The 27,357-nt window shown below is 44.6% G+C and overlaps 1 protein-coding gene across 1 annotated transcript in view; it reads right to left on the bottom strand.

Annotated features, from left to right (window-relative positions):
- LOC146817941 (potassium/sodium hyperpolarization-activated cyclic nucleotide-gated channel 1-like) overlaps positions 1-27,357 on the bottom strand; it is a 1,926,818-nt gene that overhangs the window by 717,634 nt on the left and 1,181,827 nt on the right. The window contains exon 7 of the mRNA XM_085609718.1: positions 19,083-19,210. Within this exon, the coding sequence (XP_085465844.1) occupies positions 19,083-19,210 (128 nt within the window). The remainder of the gene's footprint in view (positions 1-19,082; positions 19,211-27,357) is intronic.

The raw sequence follows: 27,357 nt of genomic DNA, 5'->3' as shown, positions 1-27,357 counted from the left end.
ACCACTCATTGTTGTAGGATATAGAAGAAACACCAGGCGAAGACCCCTCATGAGACAGCCTTCAGGGGACACCGCCAGTTCCGTGCAAACACTGTGCAAAGAGGTTCACGTCAACCTCGCATTCGCTGTGTGATATTTGGTCTTGTCCAGTAAGGTGCACCACCTACTGGACCGCACAGCAGATGTTAAAGATCCACCTCCTTTGAATGCCCTACCACCCAGAACTGGTTTTCTGATTAATGCTCGGTCACTTATAAAAAATAATACAGCGTTTCACGAGTTTGTCTATGACAGGCAACCTGACTGGGTGTTCGTGACTGAAACCTGGGCATCCGCCTCATCAGGTCACGACCTGATATTAGCAATACCGGAGGGCTACACCTTATATAGACAGGATAGACTGGGACGTAGAGGGGGGGGTATGGCAATTATTTGCAAGGCCCCTTATCTGTGCACTATTAAAACCCTGTCTGATCCGTCGGACGCTTTTGAGGCCTTATACTTTTGCATAACATGCTCTTCCACAGTATCTTTTACTGGTATCCTGGTCTATAGACCCCCGGGTCCCAGAGCCAGTTTCTGCTCTGAGCTGTTTAGAATCCTGGAGCCATACTTGGATAAATTTCATCTCTCAATCCTGGGGGATTTTAATTTTCACTTAGATGATGTGGTCTCTAGGGACTCTACTCAGCTCATTGACGCGCTGGAAGCCTGTGAGTTTGTTCAGCTTGTAAAATACCCGACGCATCGGGCTGGCCACACTTTGGACGGGGTGTTCACCAATGATCCTAGACTCTCTGTTGGCTCCCCCCTGCCACTGGTCTGGTCGGATCATCTCGCGCTACCCCTTAGATTTGCATCTGTCACTAAGGAGCTTTCCAAGGCTGCTCCTTGCAATAGAGTTTTGAGAAGAGGTTACAAGAATATCAACAATCAAGTTCTTGCTCCTTTTCTGCGAGACTGTGATACCTCCGTTTCAAGAGGCGTGGATGGGGCTGCTCAAGACCTCGTCAACTCTATTACTACCGCGGTTGATGCTTTAGCTCCCGCCTCTCTACGTTATGTGGCGCGACTGAAACCTTCTGCACCTTGGTTCACGGAGCCTTTAAGACTCTTAAGACAAGCTTGCAGGATCAAGGAGAGAAAATGGCGTAAGTCGTGGGCTTCTTCTGACAGAGAAGATCACAAACGGATGCTACGAGAATATAAAGCTCGAGTGATTAAAGAGAAGCAGGAGTATTTCTCCCATTTGACAACGGCGCTTCCCTCATCCAAAGAGCTTTTTAAGATTGTTGGCTCATTGTGCTCTCTTCAGACCCTCGATCCAGTGGTGGCTTCTCAGGAGCTCTGTAACAATATTTCCGATTTTTTCCATAATAAAATCTCGGATATTCATTTGGCCCTTGACAACCAAAAGAAGATGCTGGACGAGCATTCTCTGGGTAACATTAAGGCCTCTGAATCCTGGAGGAGAGATTCACTCAAGTCTCTCACCCACTTTCCGCTTCTTTCCCTTGAGGGGCTCAATTCACTGCTTGATATGACTAAGTCAGCCTCTCCGGCTGACCCCTGTCCGCTGAAAGTTCTAAGGGACTGCAGGGAAACGCTTCTGCCTCCGTTACTGGCAGTTATGAATGGAGCTTTGACTCAGGGCATTTTCCCAATGGTCTGGAAAAAGGCCATAGTGAAACCCCTCTTAAAAAAGCCCTCTCTGGATCCTGGAGTGATGAAGAATTTTAGGCCCATCTCCCTCTTGCCTGCCCCTGCTAAGATGCTTGAAGCCCACCTAAATTCTCATCTTCCCACCTTCCTTGACTCTTCTGAGTTCTTGGACAGCTCTCAGCACGGATTCAGGAAATTTCATAGCACTGAATCCGCCCTGACTATGGTGGTTGATAACATCCGGCGCAAAGTTGATCTTGGTCAGACGACGATTCTTGTCTTGCTGGATCTGACTGCAGCATTTGATACCCTGTCTCCCTCTACCCTAACATCTCGGCTGAGGGAGGCAGGGGTGGCAGGACAGGCTCTCAGCCTTCTTGACTCTTTTCTACATCCTAGAGAGCAAAGAATTTTGCTGGGTGAGTTCCTCTCCCCCGCTAAATCTCTGCAATGTGGAGTGCCCCAGGGTTCGGCCCTTAGTCCGACCCTATTTAATCTTTATGTGGCACCCCTTGCCAGATTAGTAAGATCGCAGGGGATGGAGGTAGTGTCCTATGCTGACGACACTCAAATTATGGTGTCTCTAAGCCATTCTTTGAGTGTCTCTGCCTCTAGCTTTAGGGCCTGTATGCAGATGGTCGCGGAGTGGATGGTGCTGAATTCTTTAAAACTCAACGCCGATAAAACGGAGGTACTCGTGTTCGGAAAGGATCAAGACATCTGGTCCAATGAGTGGTGGCCTCCGTCCCTTGGAATTTGCCCGACTCCTTCTTCTACGGCTAGGAATCTGGGTGTCATTTTTGATACCTCACTCGCCATGAACAGTCAGATTAACAGGACCGTGGCCACGTGCTGGGGAGTCATTAAAACTTTGAAACGTATCCTCCATTATTTGTCTCCGCAGGCACGTAAATATACAGTGACTGCCCTTGTGGGCTCCAGATTGGACTACTGCAATGCACTATATGCGGAGTCCAATAAATATCTGATACAACGTCTGCAGGTGGTACAGAACGCTGCCGCCAGATTCGTTTTAGCTCTTCCTAGGGACTCCTCGGCAACGCTGGCCAGGAAGAACCTGCACTGGCTCCCCATCAGTTTTAGAATCTCTTTTAAACTTCTCTGCCTCACTTACAGAGCCGTGCAGGCTGGCCCCTCAAATGCTCTAGGGTCTCTGCTCACCCGTTATACTCCCAGTAGGTGTCTGCGATCTTCAGACGCTAACCAACTGGTAGTGCCCCGCTTTAAAAAAGCCAGATGGGGGAGCAGAGCCTTCTCCATTGTTGCTCCTCTACTCTGGAATGGCCTTCCTCTGGAGATTAAGTCATTACCCTCCCTGTCCTTGTTTAGGAAAGCTCTCAAAACCTGGTATTTTATAAGGGCCTATCAGTAAGTTCTCCTGTTCTTCCCAGTCAGTTCTAGTTGTTAGACGCCTTGACGCCCATTGGGCTAAGTCTGCGCGATATAAGTTTATTTCATTCATTCATTCATTCATATGCCAAGCCGAAAACATTCATCCGTCAAAGTAGCTTTGATGATCTCCTCCAGTGAGATGGGGCGTGGGTGGGAGCATTCAACAGCAAACCACACACATTCATCCACATCTTCCGCGTCACGTTTTCTCTTTCCGCTGCAGGCCTGGCATGCCTGGATAGGTAATCTGCAGGGTTCTGAGCACCTGGGTGGAACATTCGCTGTAAAATGATAGTCTTGCAATTGTAAAATCAATTTTTCAATCCGAGGTGGGGGTTTGAATGAGGACTCCATGAATAAAGGAATAAGGGGTTTGTGGTCAGCATGCACCACGAAAGGATGGCCATGTAGATACAAGTGAAAATGACGGCATCCCCAATGCATAGCAATGGCTTCCTTCTCTATGTGAGTATAGCATTGCTCTGTCTCTGTCAGTGCCCGGCTGGCATAGGCCATGGGAGCCAACGTCTCATTGATCTGTTTCTGGGTTAGCACTGCTCCGAGTCCCATGGGACTGGCATCGACAGATAGATCAAGGTTGTATCAGCCAACAAGAATCGTTTCGTGGCCTGCAATGCTTCCTGCTGAGTAGGCCCCCAATTCCAGGCTGTATTGGCTTTTGTCAGCTCTCGCAAGGGGGCAATGAGGTCTGTGAGATTGTGGATGAATCTGCAACAGTACGTGACCATACCGAGAAAACTTCTTACCCTGGTCAGGGTGGTGGGAGCTGGGACAGCCTGGATGTCTTGGACCTTGATGGGATCAGGTAGTATCCACGTCTAGAAGAAACAATAGCCAAAGAATTATATTTCTTTTTGATGAAAAGCACACTTTTGTCGATGAAGGGTTAGACAATTTTCTTTGAGGTGCTGAAATGTGGCGATCAAATGCTCAAGGTGTGCTTCAAGCGTCGGAGCGTGGACCAGAATGTCATCACTAACGTTGAGGACTCAATCTCGGCCAGCTAGTACACTTCAGATGGTATCATGGAATACTTCGACGGCACTAGAGATTTCAAAACAGAGACATTTGTATCTTCTCAATCCTACATGGGTGGAGAATGTAGTGATCGCTCAAGATTCTGGGTCCAACATTAGCTGGTGATAGCCAGCTCTTAAGTCCATCTTAGAGAAACATTTTGATCCATTGACTTCGAACGCAATATCATCAACGGTGGGTTTCAAATGTCCCTCCTGTTTGATAGCTAGATTAGGTAGCTGCATATCCACGCATATCCTGACTTCTCCTGATTGTTTCAGTTTAAGAGCTCAGACAACTGGGGACACCCATGGAGTTAGGCCTTCAACCTTCTCAATAATGTCCGCCTGTCCAAGCTTGATAAATCCGTCCTCCACTTTTGGCCTGAGATGAAAGGCCACACGCCGATGTTTCAAAGTCATCACCTAGATCGAAGCGTTGATGTGGAGGCATAACAAACATTTTTGTAGGCATCCTATGCCCTCAAACAATGAGGGGAATTGAGTCACCAGGTCCTCCACATTTTCCTGGTGTATGTTGAAGGTGAAAACGACGAGTTGAAGGCACTCTGTTGTATGGCAACTCAGTAGCATCCCGGTGCCTCCTTTTTTGAAATCTACCTTGGCACGAGTTGAGTGAGATTCATGAGCAATTTCAGTTGTGAGGAGAGGAAGAGGAGAGGTGGTTCCGTAAGCAAACACCTTCATAGTGGTGGGTCTTAGAGTGGGTTGCACAGGAAGGGTGTGTATCAGGGACTGGGCCATGATGTTGATTGAGGCCCCAGTATCGGCCAGTGCCTGTTGACAATCCAGGAGAACGCTGTTCTCGTAATGTGTTTTTGGGGCATCCATCTGGTTGCATGGCATGTATCACGTGAACGACACCTTCAACGTCATTATCGTCCATATCCCCTTCATCCTCTGGGGCATCTGGTGTGCGCAAGGCATTAACCACTTTAGGCTTAGAAGCTTTTGGGGGCACAGACCAACTACAGAGCTTGCCAAAATGGATCTGTTTATTGCATGCTGAGCATCGCTTTCCTTGTACCACGCGGACCCCTTGGTGTGGGTAGAGACCTCTGCATCCATAGCATGTCCTAGATGCTGTATTCGTCTTGGTACGGGCCTTCCTTCTGTCAGGATTTTTTTACAGCTATTGCATTTATAGGTTTTGTTTTGACCTGGTGCTGTAGTGCTGCCTCCATATTATCTGCTCGTACATTGCACAATTCTTTTTACCTACCCAGGATTAACATGTCCACCATGGGCATTCCTGGGACTTGGAGAATGTTTTCTCTAAATTTTGTTGAGGAACATCCCTGAATAAATTGAGCTCAGATTTCATCATTCTCATCTGATAGTGTGCAGGTGCTAGCGAGCTCCCTCAGGCGAGCATAGAAGTTATCAACTGATTCATCGGGTAGTTGCCTGGCTTGATGTAGTAGGAAGCGTTGGTAATTAGAATAAGCTAGAGGTTCAAAGTAGGCAGTCAACGCTCACTTGAGCATGAGGTATGTGTAAGGTGGTCCTGCTTCTTAGACAGACTTTCCCAGTCTATGTATAGCAGGCCCATCAAGATGTAGACGCATGGGGCATCGTCTGGCCGGATCCAGGTCAATAGCCACAAAATAGGGCTCCAGATGTTCTACCCAATCTTTCCATCTTGCAGCAATTTTCAAAAGGGAGATCATCAAACAGAAACGGCTCCATAGGTGGTATGGCTGTCATGGTGGCCATTCTGGACAGTAACAAGGGTGATAGAAATGTGGCACCCTTCACTCACTCTTCTCTCTACACCACAGAGGCAGTTTGGATTCAGTCTACCGCATACAGGATAAATGGCAGTAGGCCGTGCCTGGAGAGCCAGCAGTAGGCCTAGAGTGGGTGAAGGGAAGCAATGCAAACCAGGCGACGGCATAGCCAGAAAAATCTTTCTTTCTTCTTTTCTTATATTTTTGGGGGGATTTCACTTAATGTGGGCTGCAAACAGTGCTGGAAACATATAATGACCAGAGGGCTGTAGAGCAGGTGCAGGAAGTACAATGGCCAGTAGGGGAACACATATGCTGCAAGGCAGACTGCTTTTGTTTGGTTTTAACCAAACTAGGGCCGTCCCAGGCCAGGAAGAAGAGAAACAACAAAAACACACACCTCCTTCATTGCAAAAGGCTTGCAGGAGCACTGCAGAACTGCTCTGTCAGCAGGATGGGCCAGGATGTTTCCCTGGATGCAGCAAGGCAGCGACAGGCCACAAGTAGCGAGGCTCCACTGGGGAAACGCCGGGAGGGGGGAGCGAGCCACCAGGTGTTTGCACGCCGACAGCAGACAGGCAGAGCAGGAGGACGGACAGTTGTTGCCCAACTGCAATAATCCCCTCGGTGAAGCCCGGTCTCGGGTCATAACCAGAGGCTATTTATTCTCGCCAATCCCTACGTCACAGTCACGACCATTCCAACCCGAGGAAGGGACCACTCCACTAACACCTCTCCCATAGTTAACGGGGGGTGAACCCACCAACACTTAAACATAACAGCCACCAGCTGTCTCTGCCCCCAATTGAATGATTTACCTCCTCTCCTCTGGGCCAGGTTATCTAGCTGTTTAAGCCAACACATACAGCAGTGCAAATTCATGCAATTCTCAATTGTAGTTTTGTAGCGCTGCCACCTCATAAAACAATTTAGAATCTCTTCATTGTCCCCCAGCAGGTTCTCACGCATTATATTCCTCCTCGGTCTGCCGTGCTATCCAGTAGGGAGCTCAGGGCTTTAGGGCCTGCAACTCGAGCCACTCTCCTATCATGCTATGGCTCCCACTCTGACTCAGGCCCCCAGGGTGGCAGCGGGTTCAAAGCCTGGTTGCAGCAGTCACACAGCACTTCTTTATTACAGCCGCAGGTGACCCTTCGCTGCAGTCTCTCCGCATGCAGCCCGGTCTTTACCAAGGGACCTCACCTTCATGAAAACCCACCCCAGCACGGCCCACCGGCTAATATTGTGCTCTAGCCTCTGGGATTTAGTCTTTATCGGGGTGGCGGGTCACTTTTTTGTAGCAGCCAGGCTTCAAAGATCGCTGCGTTGACTCCTGACCACACGGCGCGGCCCGAACTTTGCCCGTCAGTGCGGCCAACGCAGCCTCGTTCATTTATTTCCATCTGCTCTGATCAAAATTGATTTTCAAGGCACCGCACAGCTCACCCTGATTGCCTAGGTGCAATAGCATCAAATTCATACATATAGGTCAATTGGGATGGCAGGAAATTAGGCGAATTTGCAAGCCGGCCGGCAGTGTAGCCAGGGGCGGTTTCTTGATTAGGGCGGCATGGCTCTGCCCCGCTTCAATTTCTGCCTCCATTGCTATTTCTTTTAACAAATGTTTAATGCATTACATGTGATCTGTGACCCTCGCTCTGCGCGAGCGTCAGGCAAAGCCAAGACTTTCAGCACATGTGCTCGCCATCGCAGGATTTTGGGGGTTTACCTGATTTCAGCCCTGGCCCCCAGTGGTTTAAAGCGTGTAAGGCACTGCCCTCTTATGATGTATTGCAGCTTCGCTGATTGCAAGCAGACTGGGCACTTTAAGCATAAGCCCTGGGTTTTCTAGGCCGCTTGTCAATCAGTGAGCGAGCACTCCACTGTGTAAGAATGTACCCCCACCCTTTTCCTAACTCGTCACAGGGTGGGGTGGGAGCAAGCCTCCATGGCCCCACCCCATCCGGGCAAGATCTGGGAAAGGTATGAGGTGCACACGAGGCAATCTATGAGGTGATCTGCAGCACAAATGTGCTTCTTCAATGGCTGGCAGTTGGCTTCCCAGGCAAGTGTGGGAGGGGGCATAGAGCACGTTTTTAATGGACTGCATAATAAAGATGCTGAGCACGGGGTGGGGGTTAACGAGCCTCAACAAATGTCCTTCCCAGGCCCTAATTTTTAAATAATAATTCCTTCATCCAGGCCTGTGATTGAGGGAAACAGTATTTTAGTCATTTCTTTCCTCTGGTATTTCAGGTTCGATTTCCTTCTTTTTCTTGACTTCCTTCATTTCTGATTTCCTTCTCTCTTACTATTTTATTTGCACTGGCATTATTTAAGAAAATCGGCATTAATTAATTCAGCTGTGATATCGCTTTTGTGCCCGGGTCACTTGTGACTGAGCAACACAGGACAGAAAAGAAACCGGAGTCAATCGAGATCTCAGTATTTCCCCTCTACTTCTCAACATGATAGATGGATGAACTTATGTCAAGTTATTGGTGTGAATACTAAAACATTTCAGGAGGGGAACTGACCTTCCATAATTAATGAGTAACTTTTTGTGTGTGAGCAGAAATAGGATTTGCCATCTCCTGCGAGGTCTTGTGGCGACAACAATTGATTTATATGTATAAAGAATAAACATACTATCAGTATGGCCACCTTTGACGATAATAGAAATGCTCTTTTGGAGGATCTCTTTTGCTCAAACCCCGGACGGGGAATTACCAATCCAAGACCATTGGCAAAGGAGGGATTAAGACAAAAATTTGTGAGGTTGGAGAGATTGAAAGAAAACAGGAACTCTCACGTTGGTGGGATGCCACGGTATTACGTAAATACATTGATAAGGAACAAGTGCCTAGAGGCTTATGTGTTCTAATATTTCCATCGTTTGAAGATTTAGATAAGGGACATTTGAAAGAATGGGAAAAACTTTTACTTAACTCTTCATTAGGTATGATGGATATCCTCATAAGAGATGCAGATCAAAAACGTGAAAAGCTTCTCTTAGAAATTGTTAGTTTAGAAAAAGAAGTACAGGAATTAAACTTTCCAGAAGCAACTGAGCGTATCTTGATCATATTAAAAGATGAATTGCGAAAACACCAAATGTATTTGCGAGAAAAAAAGCTACAAAAAATAAGACGAGATGAAAGGGATTATCGTAATGGCAGAGTTTATACTTTTGCGCGTAAGTTTGACAACATAAAACCATTAATGAATAAAGAGGGATCGGACTGCAGATCTCAGATGACAGACTTAACAACTATGTCAGATGTCTCTAGTAACAGCAGTATGAGAAGTGGGGAGTCATCAAAAGTACAAAATGGCTTAACTGATGTAGCCCCGGATCCCTTTTTTTTTAGAACTCCAAAGGTTCAGAAAAGGCAACAAACAAGCGTTCAAAAAAGATATGAACCCAAAAGAACGCGGAGGGGCAAATCAAGATCAAGAAACACAAGAAAAAGTAGGGGTAACCACGAGATCAGGCACCCGCAATCAGAAAGTATAGAAAATCCCCAGGCTGCTGAATTGTCTGATACTAAAAATGTTGTGAATCTTTCTGAACATGTATTGTCAAATGTAGAAATAAACATATTAAGCAAAGGATTGGGTTTCTGTCCAAGTTCTATACCAGATTTTACATCGCTTCATATTAGCTGTTTTAAATTTGTTAGAAACATTAAACTATTTAAACACTTTCAGGACAGATCAAGTATTCCCAAAATATGTACTGCCTCACTACAAGGTGAGGATAATCCATTGATAAGAGAAATCAAAGACGTACACCTATTGCTCAGTTTAGATGATCAGGAAGATAATATAACATTAAAGACAGTGGCTACTGATTTAAATTTGGACACATACACAGGAATTGACAGTGGATTCAAGGTCAAATCAAGATTTACTCCCCATCTACAGGGAGCAAATTACATTGAGAAATTACAACAGAATGTAATGCTTGACTTATATAAGATGGAGGACAAATTTTATTCCAAACGTAAATTTTACAAACAAAACATCACTGTGGAAGAAAGAAAAGTTTTAGACATTTTAAAGAACAAGAACTCCCTTTTCATCCGAGAGGCAGACAAGGGAGGGAATATAGAGCTAATGGATCACCAGGACTATATGTCTGAAATAGACAGTTAAGTGATAAATTGACATATGTCAAACTTAGTAACAATCCTATAAAACAGACAAGAGAGCTCATACACAGTCAATTAAAACGTTGGAATGATCTATGCTTGATTTCAGATTTGGAAACTAAATATCTGTATAATGATGCACCAACCTACCCGTGCATCTACTGTCTACCCAAAATACATAAAGGAGGAGATTTTCCCCCAGGAAGGCCCATTATTGCAGGTATTGGGTCCCCGACAGAGAAAATTTCAGAATACATTGATCTATTTTTACAACCTTTAGTGACCAACCTTCCCTCATTTATTCAGGACACTAGAGATGTCCTGAGTAAAATCGGGGATGTGGATTGGGTACATGGACATTTTCTAGTAACAATGGATGTGTGCTCCTTATAAACGAGCATTCCAGGTGAACTAGGATTAAAAGCAGTTCAACATTTTCTAGATACAAGATCAATACAAACCTATGAGCACTCATTGATGTTGCTAGAAATGATAGAAATTGTTTTAAATAACAATATTTTTCTACATAATGGTAATTGGTATCGCCAAATAAGAGGGGTGGCCATGGGGCAACATTTTCGCCATCTTTGGCCAACCTCTATATGGGGTACTTTGAACTAATACATCTGTGGCGCAAAGGCCCAGTGAATTTGATCAATAACATCTTATATCTAGGAAGATATATAGATGATATATTGATGTTTTGGTCTGGCACCAATGAGGAGTTGGATCAACTTTTTATGTACATGAACGATAATCCTTTTAATCTAAGCTTTACAAAAGAACAAAGCGTGAACAGTATAAACTTTTTGGATATCACCATTGTGGTAGAGAAAGATAAATTACTATCAATACCTTTTAGAAAAGCTACTGCATGCAATGCTCTCTTGCATGCTGAAAGTTCACATCCAATCTCACAGATAAGATCTATTCCGTTTGGTGAAATGGTGGGAACTAAATGAAATTGCAGCGATGTTAGCAAACTGGATGATTAATTATTACAGGTTGAAAAAAGATTCAGGGCCAGAGGATATGACAAAAATATAATTGACGAAGCATGTGATAAAATAAACACAAGAGACAGAAATACTCTGTTGACAAATAATAAAAATAAGAAAAAAACATCAGGTATAAACAAAATCAGATTTATTACACCCTATTCATTAGTGAGTACAGAACTGTATAAAATTCTGAACAAGCATTGGCATCTGCTTTTGGAAGCCGCAAGTTTGCGTGTCAAAATAGGATTGAAACCTTCAATAACCTATAAAGAAGGCAAAACATTAAGACAAACATTATGTCCAAGCTACATCCCACCATTGAAGACTGATACATGGTTACCCACTGCTCCAAATGGATTTTACAAATGTGGGATGTGTAATGTCTGCTGTTTTGCAGTGAACAAAACAATGGAGTTCGGATACAACACCACTAAAAAATATAGGATAAAACATTTTATCAATTGTAATACGACATATGTGGTATATTGCATTAAATGTATTTGTAGTAAAATCTATATTGGGAGTACTATAAGACCCCTCAAGGAAAGAATACAAGAGCATATGAGGGCTATACGGAATAACAATATGCAATATCCCCTTGCAGTACATTTTAATACCATGCACAAGAATACGGAGAATATCAACATAGGATTTCATGGTATAGAAGTCATACAAGTAGGTCAAAGAGGTGGAAATAGAATATCCAGATTACGGCAAATTGGAAGTAAATGGATTATTTTCCTACGGGCTGTAGAACAGGGAATCAATGTTGACAAGGAATTCTTTGAGTTCCTATGATGGAGTACATGTTCATTGTAATAACGCAGACAATTATGTCAGGGTAGTTGTTACAGGATAGAAGTACTATGAACTCTACATAAGGAGGATATGTGACCATAAATGAGAATTTAATATATTATACTTATATAATGTTCCATGTACACTTCAGATTATAACATGCTTTCAGAAATTGAAGTTAAGCATACATTATTAGTGTACACATATTGTAGGAGGAATATTGTGCATGCACAGGGTGTGTTAATCAATATCCTGGAGGAGGAAATTAATGTTAAAAAGAAAATACCGAACATTACTTAGACATAAAAATCAAAGTGGGAGACTATTTAGAGAGTATAGTTTTTTTATAAAAAAAGTATCACGTATTTATAAATAACTATGCAATACAAGTATGACATACATTAATGTCTAAAGTAAATGATGTTAATTGCCCAAAAAATTGAGAAATGATTCTGTGTACAATTGAAATATTGTTAGTGATAATCTATTTGTGACAAGATGCGTGGGTGGGGGGATGAAAGGCTACGTATTTCGTATATCGCTGAGGAACTGATAATGCAATGTCTATGAGCTCCAAGCTGGCCGCCACATTCGTAACGGATAACTAGCACTTGAGGCAGCATTGTCCTTTCTCTCTGTTCTCTAACTTTGGACGTCCTTACGTTACTAAAATGGAATGGGTAGCGTCGGGTATGCGAAAACCGGAATTTGGGACATTAGGACGCCGCAAAGTTTGAAGAAGTACTCTGTGAGTCCTAACTACAAGGAGTTTCCCTTTTTGATTAAAAGAATTGGGGTTTGAACATTACTATCAATATTGGAAGACGAGGCTTGTAAATATGTCTGGAGAAAGTCATGCCATATGCTGACTTACTCGCTACTGAAATATACTGGCAATTGGTATTGTAAGGTTGGTTTTTATAAATACGAGAGAGACATATCTGGAGTGCGATTGGCGGGACCAATCGTATGTAACTAATAGATACAACGATACAGAATAACATTGGTGTTTGTTGCTTTTTAGCAGCGTGGGGATTTTTAAATTAGTTTGTATAAGACGGTTCTGTTTGAACAGGGGTACTCATAGTACGGCCCGCAGGCCGCCAGCGGCCCGGCAAGCCTTCCTTGGCGGCCCGCGGACCATGCAGACATCGTACCTTGGTTTTTTGTATTTGTCAAAGTGTGTCAGCAAACACCGCCGGACTCCAAGAGAGACTGCTCTATGGGGGCCAGGAGATTCCAGGATAGAGTGGAGACAGGCGTACAACGCCCATTGGACTCAAAGGGCTTCAGCCCCCCCCCCGTCGTGTGTGGCAGCACGGGATGAGACAGTTTCCCGGGAACACACGCAGCTGCACCCGAGCACTTCACAGGTCTTTAAAAGACCTTTTGCTTGTTAACGAGGCTTTGATAATGTTCACCCCTGCTTACAGCACCTGCAGCTCCACTCTGCCTTTTGCTTGAAGAATCAGCCTCCCCTCCCCGAAATGTTTTCTTAGCCCCCCCCACCCGAAATTTGACTCTAGTTGCGCCTCGGAGTGGAGATGCAGGGGCGCTAAGAAGAGGTGAAATACAACAAACCCTAATTAGCAACTAAATGGTCTTTTAAAGACCCCTGAAGTTCTCCGGTGAGGCTGTGTGTCAGCCCGGGAAGCTGTCTCAGCCCGGGCTGCCACACATGCAGGGTGAGGTGACAGAGGACAGCAGGGTGAGAGTGCCCAGTGAGGGGGGGCAGCAGGGAGTGAGAGCCAGCGAGGAGTGAGAGCTGGGTGAAATGGCAGAGGGTGACAGGGGCAGCAGGGAGTGAGAGCCAGGTGTGGTGACGGAGGGCAGCAGGGTCTGAGAGCTGGCTTTTACATTACACAGGGAGAGGAGGGAGTGGGGGGGCTGTTTATGGGCTGGTGTCGGGGACGTGTAGACACAGAAGTGTGCACTGCCCGAGGCCCAGAGACAGAGAGAGATATAGAGGGACAGACTGACAGATAAAGGCAGGAGGCAGGCAGAGGCAGGTAGAGGCAGAGACAGGGACAGGCACGAAGAGAGGCAGATGGAGAGAGGGAGAGGGGGAGGGAGACGGAGATGGAGGGAGAGAGACGGAGAGGGAGAGAGGGAGACGTCGGGAGGGAGGGAGACGGGAGGTAGAAGGAGGGAGGGGAAGGGAGGGTGAGGGAGGCAGGGAGGGAGAGGGAGACGGAAGGAGGGAGACGGAGGGAGACGGAGGGAGGCAGGGAGAGGGAAGGAGAGAGGGAGACGGAGGGAGAGAGGGAGATGGAGGGAGACAGGAAGGGAGAGACAGACAGAGAGAGAGAGAGAGAGAGAGATAGATGTGCGTATGCCAGGTTTGATGGCTCAGTGGACGAAGGCGTCCACTACAGGGGCCTGTGTTCAACCTCATGGACACAGTTTTTTTTGCTCTAGCCCCGCCCTTCTCCCCCACTGACCCCGCCCCCACCAGTGCGGCCCTCGGCCACAAACCACACTGTAAATTTGGCCCATGAGAGAAAGTTTGTGAGTACCCCTGTGTTTGAAGCATAAATTAGAATGAAATTCACATATAAAAATGACAAGATTGATACTGACGTAAAGTATATGTGAAGTCAGTTGTTTCAAAAGAAGTGCCAAGATAGAATAGTAACACGTCTTTTAATTAGATTTGTATATCGGAGACAATAATTTACTAGGCATTATACCAGAGATAATAGATTAGAATAGGACATTAATAAAAAAAAGACAGTGTTGAGAATATAATGAAGTTGCGATCATGTCTTTTTATTCAGATGGAACGTATCATGGCTCCATGAAGATATTGAGATTAGAATTTGGATATTCAGGGATACCAGTGCAAACCATAAAAGAATAATATAATAAAAACGGGAGTACAATTCGAAGGTGGGTGTTTTTATATAGTCTGATATATAATTGGACATTGTCTTGTGAACATAGACAACTTTCGGTGACTTTAGGAAATTCAAACACAGTTTTAAATATTTTTGTAGGGCAGTGGATTTCCAACAACTTTGCGAGTGGAACTAATATTGTGGAAAAATTACCAGATAGAAGTGTGTGCTCAATGATATAAGTGCGGTGAGAAGATTAAATTTTAGCTTACACAAAAAAAACTAAAAAAAATCTTTTCTCTGTTGGCGCTCCACGTTTACGCTAAATGGGAGGAATTTCCCTCAACTTTTTGTAAATCAAAATGCCACATGGTGGTTTGTTTTAGTCTTTGAAATATGACATTGTGGCCTTTCAATTTCCCTAGCGTGCATTCTTGCTAGTAGATGTCATGTGAAATTATGGCGGTTTCACAGCTTCTCCTTTTTTGGTTATCACTTTTGGGTGATTGGTGGTCGGTATTTGATATTTGGAACACAAAACATTTTTTTTGATTGAAATATGTAACTCATTGTTGTTTAAAGATGATGTTATATATACTTTTATAATTTTTATATGTATTTTAATATATGTTTTTATATATGATTTGCAGCCTTGAGGAAGCCCTAAGTGGGGCGAAACGCGCGTCGGCTGCTGAATTCCATAAAGAAATAAAAATAATTTTTGGAACAACCTACAGGAACGTGAATATTGATTGACGTGGAACTTTCTTTGGATAAGACGATATGGGTGTTGAAAATTTCTAAAACATATGAGGATTAGAGTTACATTTGCATGGTGTGCTCCCATGTCTTTGCTATTTAATATTGAACTGGGATACATTCTGTATCTCCAGGACTTAACACTCTAGGTGGATGAGTGTTCGACACAGAGGTTGCACCCTAAATTAGAGATAAAGTTTTATTGTTGGACTATCAGATAATGGAGACATTTTGATGTGCAGATCGTATACAGCAAATCCACCATATTGTATGAATATGTGATATCGCTTTTGTGCCCGGGTCACTTGTGACTGAGCAACACAGGACAGAAAAGAAAGCGGAGTCAATTGGGATCTCAGTATTTCCCCTCTACTTCTCGGCAGGATAGATGGATGAACTTTTGTCAAGTTATTGGTGTGAATACTAAAACATTTAAGGAGAGGAACAGACCTTCTATAATTAATGAGTAACTTTTTGTGTGTGAGCAGAAATAGGATTTGCCATCTCCTGCGCGGTCTTGGGTTGTAACCGGACAAGGTTCGTAAACAGGATAGAGTGAGTAGCAGTTGTTAAGCAATAGTGACCAGATATATTTGTAATTGTTACAGGTGTGTGTGTGTAAGCAGGGCAGTGTGTCAGTACTCTGAGGGTGATTGGTTTTGCAGTATTCTAGCCAGCTCTGACATAACAAACAATAGGTAAGCCATGCAGGCACCTTCGCAACATTTTTCTTTGATCAAACCCTAAGCCTTTGTTACTTTGCCTTGCACACAGAACCGTCCTAGCTGTGTGGATTTTTCTCAGGCATCAGTGACCAACTTCTTCACACTGAAAACGTCATTTGTGTTATTTCAGTTTTATTTTTCTCATCAAAGGTGGCCATTCACAACTTGCTGGTGTGAAATAGTTCTGCCATTTCACCACATACCTAACAGAGCACGCCATATTTAAAGATACACAGCTGCATTGCGGGTGGGTGTGCCAAATGGTAGATAATCTATAGGTTAGCCCTCACTTTTTCCAGCCTCCTCACTGTGATTGAACTGTGGGCCTTCCTCGGGGCTTGGATCAATATCTACTACTTGCATATCTACCTACAGTTCACTGTTTTAGCTGATCACCAGTCCTTCCCACCAAACAGACTAAAAGTCTGTTTTCCACGCAGGCCTCTGACTGCACATCACTAGAATATAGCTCTTGCTTGGAAGGTGACATTGGGCTTGGACTGCCTCGCAAAGCGGCCATTGCCCTCTGGGTTCCAAGGGTAGCGGTGCCTTCTTGAGGGGAAAAACATGCTACCCGATTTTCACATACTTTAGACATTTGTGAATTTTATTAATAATATAGTAGACTTTTGTTGCATTCTTACACAGCCATGCTCTTTCAAAGGAAAATCTTATCATCCAGCTTTTCGTGTAATTAGGTTTTGCCTGCGAATTGTTGTAGCAAGTCAACACTGTGGTTAGCTGACTATCTAAAAAGGCAACGTTCTTTAAAATGAAATAATGTCTATGTGAGCGACTCGTTCTGTCTTACTAATGGACAATCGTGTTTCAGTACACCCCGGGCATTAACTACTCCAATATGTGAGATATAGTATGTATGTGGATGTGCAGGGTGTAATATTTGGTATTTCGGGAGGGGTATACGACATGGCCCTCGAGAGTCAAATCCTCGAGTAGCTCTTGCACCTACCCCCCCTCCCTAAACAATAGTGATAAGCATCATTGCTCTCATGGCCATTTGCAAGTGCTGTTTAGGTACGCCCTCTTTTTTTCTGAAGTTGTTATGGAGAAAGGGGTTTAGCTAAACCAGAGCTCAAGGGATTACATTAGTGCAGTGAAATCAAAACAGCTAATTCTTGAGTGATGTTGTTCTTGAATAGGCTAGCATTATTTTTCGACAATAGGTGACGTTGCACTGCGGTAATAAATGTATGATATGGCTTTGTTAGTACATTTGTCCAAATAACGTGCTATTGGGCCCAATTAGTTTAATTGGAAGGCATAACCATTTAATAACTTTCCATTCCATATTATCCATGACATTCCATTTGTGGGTGGAATATAAATAAACTTGCAGATTGGATTAGGAACATTTCAGAATCTACTTGGAGGAGGTTAATCTCTGAACCTTTCTCTAGCTTTGTGGGTTTGAATTGGTTCTAAGAAATTCCTACTTTTCCACACCTCAAGTGCTTGGAGATACTGCAACTCCTTGGTCACTACTATTTTCTACGCCAGGGACTGTTCAGAGGTCTACAGGTGTTAGCATGTGCTCTGCTAACAAGAACTGCAAAGGCACCAGCCTGACAGGCCACTGAGCGACTGACACCAGCCCAGTCCAGCTGGTCTGTTGGAGGCACTAGTCAGACCTATGACTGACACACACTGTCGCCCCCACCTGGCCCTTTAGTCGATCAATTTGACAAGTGACTGACACTGCCACAGCCATGCTGGCCTTTCAGAAACACCGGCCTGACGTGTGATTGACTTTTCTCCAGGTCTACTAGCCTTCAGATGTTCTAGCTTAGTATTTGCCTCTGTACCACAGCTCTATCTTCCTCATTGTACACTTATCTACAAGAACCTGGGGCCTTTGGAATTGATGTCCAGGACACCCAAGCTTTCCACTGTGTCTGCAGTTCAAGTAATGCCACCCAGAGGCTCTTTATTGATGTCATAACTACATTTTCACAATTGTTTTATTAAAATTCTTGCTTTCTCAGATTTGCTAGAAAATGCACCATTTTACCACTTTTTTTCAAAAATTTCCGTGGGGATAACTCCCCCAAGCCCCCTTATAACAGTCGAGCTCGCTCGCTATGCTCTCTTGCCACACAACACTTATCCCGCACTTTTATGCGTCACCATCTTCAAATGTCACCAGCCGCCACTTAGTGTAGCACTACTTTGTGACCATTTTGCTGAGGGCCACCTATCGCCCCATTCTATGAAAAGTTTAAGGAATTATATTGCCTTTCCGATCTGTGCAGCTTAATTGTCTGCATCCAGCATCATGATATTTTGCATTAGTATTGGAACCTTAAAAAAATTGAAATGAAATGAAACTCCCAGTAATCGCTGTGTCCAGGCTGGTGCTTGTGAGTGTTTTTAGGTGTTGCTGAGGACTGCAACTATTTACCTGAGTGATTAGTTGGACTCACTGGTACTTTTTATAGGGTTTGCACATACACGGATTGCGCACATTTACCACCTTCATTTTGATGGGAGAGGCTTTTTGGAGCAGTTTTTTCTATGCAGCCATTCACCATGATGTTTGTGAATCTAGAGTTGTACTGCATGCAAAATCAGCAAAGACTTCCCACATAATTGTAATCTGGTTGTGTGATTTTACCATGGATAATCCCCATAAATATGAGTAACACTTTAACCACACAATTCAGAATGAGGGCCACACCAGATCCTTGAGAAAGCAATATTTTTTTATTTAATTTTGTTGTATGTTGCTTACTCCTATAATGAACTTTGTGTTCTACCTGCACCACTGCACTGTATTCTGATGATGCTTGTATGGCCTTGGTTTCATACTGCAGCACACACACATAAACACTGATTCGCTCTATGTATATTTGTTGTGCCACACATGGCCAAAACCTGACATTTTCTATAGTCATGAGTGAAAAAACAATAGTACTAGTTATAATTACCTTTGCTTTATACATACGTGTGCATCCATAGGATGCAAATGCCACGGCTGTTATTCTGGATAGTATTGAGACATACAAAGCCGTCAAGGTCAACAAGCTCACGGATGTTAACCAAAGTTCTTGGATTCCTGATAGAAATAATATCACAAGAATAAATTGCAACCTCAGTGATATGCAAAACAATACATGTATATACTACCGAACTCTGGAGTCATTATCAAGCACACTCTTAAATACCAACGTATTTATAATAAGTGATTGAGTTTTCATCACACAACCTTAGAAAGTATTACAGTCTTCACTTTGGCTTTAAAAATGTAAACACATTTTCAAGTAAAATCCAATCCTAAAATCAGAATATGCGTATCAATTTGTATTTTTCATTGTCAACTCTCCCTATATTCGCAATAACAGTATTAGTCCTCCTCGGAAGCATCATTTGAGTACAAACACAAAGTGTATGTACCGGATCTGCTTGGCAAAACCAATTGGCATGTAATATTTACTTCTTTTTTTTAACTTGAATTCTTCCTTTTTTCTGCTTTTATTCTTTATTTTTTAATCAACATTTGTTTATTCGTTTTTTACATAACCAGGGCCGTAGCCACTGGGGGAATTTTGATACATTAATCTTTGGTCCCCTCAAATGACTAAGGCAGGTGGCACAGTATTTAACGAAAACTCGCTTTATCGAAATGAACTGCATTCACATTTCAATGCATACAGACAAATCGGAAAAAATATGATGGGGTTCATAAGGTGAATGAGCAATAAAATGTATTTTTCAACTATTTACATTTTCTGCTGTTACTTATACTTTCTAATGTGGAGATGTTGTCTACGTTGCTTTATCGGACTGCAAAGTGAGAGGATTGTGTTAAGTGAATTATGTGACAATCTCATTTAGGTACAGGCAGGGCCACTGGAATTATGTGGCAGGAAAGTCCAATTAATCGACAAGGTTGACTAAATTATGTGGCAAGAACACACACATTATGTGGCTTAGTGTGGCACATTTTGTTAGCATTACTTCACTATTTTGACATTTTTACACATTAGCACTGTCTGGGAAAAAGTTTCACTTCATTAGTATTACTTCCAAATATAGCTTCAAGTAACGGAAAGGTGACCAGTCAACCTTTATAAAGGACCTCCCACTGCATGGCAGGACATGTTGCAGCATTTTTAGTAACTTTTCATCCCCCGGAGCTAGAAACAATTATTTTTGTTAAAACCTGCAGATTGTGCAGAAGATGGCTTATGTGGCCAATGTGGAAGATCCATAATTATGAGGAAAACACCACTGCCACAGAACCACATAATTCCATAACACCAGTGGCCCTATGTGCAGAGTGTGAAAATAAAGACTTTAGGATATTAATTTGTTTACAATGCACAAAACATGTAAAATCTGAAAAGAACTGTACAAATATTTCAAAATGTATTAGCAGTTATGAAAGTACACATGAAGGGGGAGTGGCCATGACCGCCGTAAAGATGGGCGCTGTCTTTTGAGCCTCCAGCTGTAGTGGCCCTTAAATCTGCCGAATCATCTCCATCATCGCCTCCTGCTTGAAATTATGCCTCACTACTGCCTCAGAGTGCTGAGAATGTTGTGGGGATCGAATTTGGGCGATTTCCGTGCTGCGCTGTCGGTGGCCTGTGTAGTTCAGCACTGCCTAAGAGGCCCTGCGCGACATGGGCTGCGGGTGAGCCTGAGGCCGAGATCACTGGATTTAGCTGATACCGCGCAGTGCTTCCGGCCCTCTGTGCGGTCGGGGTGACTGCTTGGCCGGCCTCGGTCTTTTTTGTGAGTGCTGGGCCTCGGGCTGGGGTAGGCCTGGAGACTCGGGAGCCAGTGGTGACAGCCCCCATTTGGAGTGATGCCTGCCCGCATACACTTGGGTGGCAAGGACTGCTTTGGCCGCTAGGCCCCCCCTGCCGGGATACTGGGCTGAGGGCTGACTCCTGGACGATCCCCATTACTGCTGATTGCTGGGGCGGTGCCCTATTCTTCACTGTTTCCAGTTGCTGCAGTTTGTGGCTTGGCCTGGTGGCACAGGTGGAGATGGCTGCAGGCCCTCTGCCCCCTGCTGCGGGAGACACGTTGTGAACCTGCAGATGTGGTAGGGGCTCATTTGCTCCCGTGAGTCCCTGCCCCCTATTGCCTCTACTTATTTTTGGGCAAAGGCTGCCATTTTGACACATCTGGTGCTATCACTGGACGTATCCCCTCTCCAGTTCTCCCTTGGCCAATAATTGATTAGTAGTTTCTCTTTAGGCCCCTGATTCTCTATTTGCACCACATCAGGCATCCTGAACTTATTGCAGGATGCTGCCCTGGTGCCAGGTATGTGGTTGGTATCAAGAAAACGTGTCTACAAGGGAATTTTAAAATGTGGTAAATTTTGAGTATTTTTCAAAAATGCAATTATTTTAAGCCCTATTCAGTGGCTTATAAATCAATTTCAAAAATAACAATACAAAACAGGTGTATACTGTTCAAATTACAGATTTATGTCAAAATGAACCATGTTGTTTTAAAGGGTACAAAATCCAATTCATATGTAGACAAAAGCGACTGAGATAGACGTTCTTCGCTATAGTTTATTTGTCTCAGGAACTCTTTTGCCGCAACCCATTTCAGACATTAAAAAACAGGCAAATCATCATTAATCCTTTTTACTCGTAGATCACCTATTTTAGTGACGACCACCTAAAATGAACTCGTTGGTTATCTGATATTTCAACTTTAATAGCTTTGGACGCTAAATAGGGTAAATCGATAGTACATTGTTGCAGCGTTTCGACTAATTTTGGATTTGTGAAGTAACAAATAGAATTATCGCTAATTTGGGGAATCCTTTTTACTTGTAGGTCACCTATTGTAGTGACGACCACCTAAAATGAACTCGTTGGTTATCTGATATTTCAACATTAATAGCTTTGGACGCTAAATAGGGTAAATCGGTAGTAAATTGTTGCAGCGTTAGATTAGGCGCTTGTACTTTAGTTTAGTATTACAACATGTGTATATTGTTGTTTTAGGTGCTTACAAAATTTGGCCTTATATACGTTTGAATGGCCTATCAATGATTTTCTTATATTTTGGCTTTGGAAATTAGGAGGTGTGGCTACAATCAAGTTTCATCAGGTATTTACTTTGCCTTATGAGTACTGTGATTTATTGTGCCTCATGCGTGACGCAACTATTAATACAGGGTTATTTGTACCATTATAGGTTTGCAGTTCTTCAATAATTGAGGTACAGATATATTTTCTTTGCACTAGCTATATTTAGCATGAGACTCACATGGGTTGGTGAGTAGACCATTTAGAGTTATAAATCTTGTGTGTTCACCATAATTTAATTGTGTTCTTTGTAATTATAATTTTTAAGTATCAGATTATCAATCAGTTATATTGATGCTTTTAGCTTCACATAATAGCTTATATCTCACACTTGTCTGTAACTGCACCGGTCATCCCTTTGTTTTGAGTCCCAAAAATTGTGGGATTTATTTTATGCTCATTACTATTTACCGCCACTATTCTATACTTTGTGTCATTTATGTTACTTCCAGCCCTGAGGAAGTCGTATGGGTTAATCCCTTCCAAACGACGAAACGCGTTGGGGAGTGGAAGAATCTTGAAAATAAAGAAAGAAGAACTGAAGTCTTTGCTGGATATGATTTATCTAATATCTATATTTCTCTTAGCGTGTGCATCAATAATATTTAATTGTTTCTATCAATCTTAGATTGAGCATATTTGGGATCTTGGGTGTTGTTCCCATTGTTGAAAACTAAAACAGCGATATGATTAAGCATTCACTAAAGACATGACTTCTCTCTAGTTAAAACATGTTTCCTGTCTTATGTTGACTAATGTCCGGACTCCATTTTGTATTGTCATGTCTCCACGTGCTTTGCACGAGAGGAGTCCTATCTTTTCGTTAGTTGCTCTTCTAATCTGCCCAGTAACAGTCTATAAATAGCTCCTTTGTCCGTCTGGCGCATGCCCAGACTTGACCACATCTGTTATCAGTTAGTCCTTGCTTGACCATGTTTTCGCGGACTCAGGAAATTGTTAACTCCGCCCACATATTGATCCTGTATCGAAAATGTCCATAAATGGTAATGAATTTTGTTCTATGTTGTATCCACCCACTTCTGAGCCCCTCTGTTGTGTATAAAAGGGGACCGTGTACGTAAGTTCTTTTGTGCTACTCTACGCAATACTGAAGAGTGTTGTGTAGATTGTAGGACCACCCTTAAGGGTTAATAAACTTTGTCTTTGTATTTGCAGCTTCCGTGCCAACTTCCTTCTAGCTTTTGTTACAGGAGAGCGAACCCTTGTATTCTGCGGGCCTAGCTGGGGCCTGTACTCATCAATTGGCGCCCGTCACGTGGGGCTCATCGGCGACTCGGATGCTCGAAGGACTGGTCGTGACGAAGGTGAGGAATTTGGCCGGGGATGTGATCACTGCCAGCGGCGGTTTTAGCCCTGGCATCCCGAGGTTTCTTCCTTCCCTTCCGAACTGACCTCCTGGGTGGCGCCGGTCCTCGACTGAGACCTCTTCTGTCGGTCTGCCGCGACAGCCGTTTGGGCGAATTTTGGAACTTGGCAGTTGGAATCTGGACACTCTTGATTGGTAAGAACCGTTGTACGGTACTTGCTCCGAGTTTTGAAGCCTGGGTTGGCTATTTGAGTTTGATTTGTGATGACCGGTCATATTTTGTATTGATTACTGTGAGAATATATGTGTTGCAACACATATAGGCAGGTAATGTGGAGATATTTCTCCGGAGTTGTTTAAATCTGAACGGCGCAAAGTTTAAGTGCCATTTTTTTGATAATACTGCATATTTTGCATTATTTTTGAGCATGCCTGCTTTTAGCGCACTCCGTAAGTGGTGCTGCTGCTTTGGGAACCGGTTAAATCTCGAGGAATCTGCTCCAGCCCCCCCAGAGGGGACTCCTAATAGGGATATGTATGTGAAGCATGGTCTTTCCTCTATAATGTACAGCACAGTGTGGAGGAAATACACCAAAAAGGATCCTGAGTTACGATGGCCTTTGTATGGATCGTTTGATATGCGTAAGATTGAGTATGTGGAACAGTGTATGTGTAAACGGCATGCTCGCCAAGACATGTTTGAATGTGTACGGTTATGGGTGAAGGAAGTGCGTGAGCGAGAGAAACGTGAGAAAGCGCTGTTTGATAAAGAGCAACGGAAAAATGATCATGTGAGAGCACAGGAAGCGAAGCGTCGGGAGGAAAGAGAACTAGCGGAGAGACAAGAGAAAGAGCGTAGGTTGCAAGTCTCGGGTCAATATGCTGTCCGCCAGCCACTTTATCCTGTCCTTACTAATCTTGAAGATGATTTTTATTTATTAGATCGCTCTCCGCCCCCTTATGTTGGCGCGTCCGCCCCGAGATCACAGGATTCTGGATCGGTTTCGGATAAGGTAGACATGCGGTCCATGTTATCAGTTGAGCGTATGGGTGAGCTTCGGAAAATTTATTTGCGCGTGCTTAAAGGCAAGCTACCCCTTGCTGAATTGTTGGAATCTTTGGAAAGTTGGCAGGATAGAGAGAAGCTGTATTTTGTTGCAACTCTTTCTGATGAAGTGATTACTGCCTTTCGGAAATATTCAGATGTTTTTGAGCCTGATGATGTAGTAGCAGATTCTAAAGCATTACGTAACAGTGTTTTTTCTCCCTCTGAGGTACCCGATGCGGTCCGACGGCTGTTTGCATTGCAGGACGCGGCGAGTGAACTTAAAGAGAGAGCGCGCCTACAGGCAGCGGAGAAGGAGCGATCGGATTCACATATCGGCGGTGGCCAACCATCTACTTCCCATTCAGATAAGAGCGAACTAGTGCATGCTAAACCGATGCAAGAGGCGGCACCTTTGAATGTTCCTCCTAAAGGAGCAGGAAACAGTTCAGATATATCTTCCCCCGATGCTAGGGGATATTTTGTGTATAATTGGGTTTATACTCCCTGGCATAGGGCTGATGTTATGGCATTAAAGAATGCATTGCCTGACCCCCGCAAGAATCCAGCGGCCTATTACGAAGAGGTCGAAGGGGCCTTGAATTCTTGTACTATGACTTTAGCGGATATAGATTTGTTCTTTGGGCTCATTTTACCACCGGATATGTGGAGATCTGTGCGGAAGGTGGATGATGTTACCGCTTTTAAGGCTAGGTGGTCTGAGATTGAGGATGAGGATAGGGAGAGAAAACCCGCGCAAAAACCACCCCGGATTATTTTAGACCTTCCTGCCGCTATCTTGACTAAGCTGAAAACAATTATTCCCCCTAAAAAGATTGACTGGAACATGTTAGCCTCATGTAAACAGAAGGTTGATGAATCAGTTTCAGACTTCTTTACGCGCTTTGAGGAGACATTTCATGATTTCAGTGGTCAGTCACTTACGGATGATACGGGTCGACATCTTTTTGTCGATAAATATGTGGCGAATTTATTACCGGGAATAGCAGCTCGATTGAAAGCGAGTGAAAGTTCTTGGTCCACCTCGTCTCCGGCATCCCTTTTGACTATGGCTCAGTATTATGAGCGCCAGGAACAAGAAGCGAAGGGGAATGAGGAGAAGAAATCGAAAGATTTGAAAACTAAGGTGATGTTAGCACAAGTATATGGTCCGCCTCGTCGGGGTGTCGAAAGAGGTAGAGGAGGATTCTATGGTCCCCCTTCGGGTCGGTCAGATGTCAATAGAAATCAATGTGCGTATTGTAAACAGGCGGGTCATTGGGCCAGAGATTGTCCGGTATTATATGCATCTCATCAGGGACGTGGTCAGGGACCACCGAGAGGTAGAGGGGGTTTTTCGAATTTTAGAGGGCACTCTAATGATCGTGCTCGATTTGACCCTAACGTGCAGCAACGGGATAGACCTAATGTATTTGATCGGCAACTGTTGGAAGGCGGACCCCGAGGAGTCGGTGAGACCACCAAGGGGGGGCCCTCTCACTGCACGAAGTAGCCGAGCGCTGCCGAGAAGTCTCCTGAGAGATCCTTCTCCTATCACGTACTAGCACAGTAACACCACCACACAGGACTCAAGGAGGTTGTCTTGTGACAAGCAATTCTTTATCAGCAATAAAAAAGGTTACGAGGTCAATATTTACACGAAGGGATCGAGGGATCCACCAAAAGTCTCAGTGTCTCTTTGGAAGGGTCGGGGTAGCGGGACAGTCTTTGGCAGGAATGCGGTACGAGGGTACCTGGGGCCCAGTTCTTATCCTCAAGCTGGAGGACCTCCGGATCTCGGAGGGGTCGAGCCGCGACGGCTTCAGCAGGCTCTGGCGTACAGTTCGTGGAGAGCCGCGATTCAATCAGCAGGGCTCTCAAGATGGTTTCTGCTCAGCTCGAGCCGCGACGTCGTCAGCAGGGCTCCGAGGAAGGTTTCAGCGAGGTTGGGCCGCGACAGCGTCAGCAGGGCTCCGATGTTCCAGGTGGTTCAGAAAGGGTTCACAAGAAGGAGCCGCGACGCAGTCAGCAGGGCTCGTGATGGTTCCGACAAGAGTTCTTCTCCATAGGGTCAGCCGCGATTCAATCAGCAGGGCTCTCGACTCCGGGATACAACTGCCGAGCTGTGGTGGGGTCGCTCCAGATATAGGCCTGGAGCCCTTTGATGTCCGGACCTATGCGCCCGAGGGGGCGGAGTGGCCGGGTGGAGGTGGCCAGACGCCCAGCAGGAGAGGCGCCAGGCCCCTGGGAGTTGCAGGGCGATCACACCTCGAGAGGGGAGGACAGTTGGGGGTCCCATCGATACTGTCCTCCGCCGGGGGTGATGAATGGTTCCTGCGGCACCCCCTGACTAGTTCGTGGTGCCTCGATGTCGGGGCTTCGCTGGGGGTCGATGCCGGTTAGAGTGGGGTCGCGCCGGCTGGTGCACGGTGTGACGTGGATGCCAACAAGATGGCGGAGCCACGAGGAGTATGCGACCACGTGCAGCTCCGGGTGAAGGGCCTTGGTGCAGTTCAGACGGGTGGCCTGTGACGGCCGGGGCGGGGAACGGCCACAATCCAGGGGGTTAAGGACCACGCCACGAGGCCGGGTCCAACAGGCGTCCCCCCCAGCCGAAGGCATGGAGAGTCACCCATCTCCTTGGGGATTCTCCTCGTCAAGGCGGAAGAAGCGGGACAGGCCGTCGGCGTTGGCGTGGTCATTGCCGGGCCGGTGTTCGACGTCAAAGTCCATCCCTTGTAGCGAGATGGACCACCGCAGCAGCTTGGGGT

The sequence above is a fragment of the Triturus cristatus genome, chromosome 6, assembly GCF_964204655.1.
Source record: "Triturus cristatus chromosome 6, aTriCri1.1, whole genome shotgun sequence".
Lineage (NCBI taxonomy): Eukaryota > Metazoa > Chordata > Amphibia > Caudata > Salamandridae > Triturus > Triturus cristatus.
Note: the sequence above shows the minus strand (reverse complement) of the source record. Positions and strands in the feature narration are given on the sequence as shown.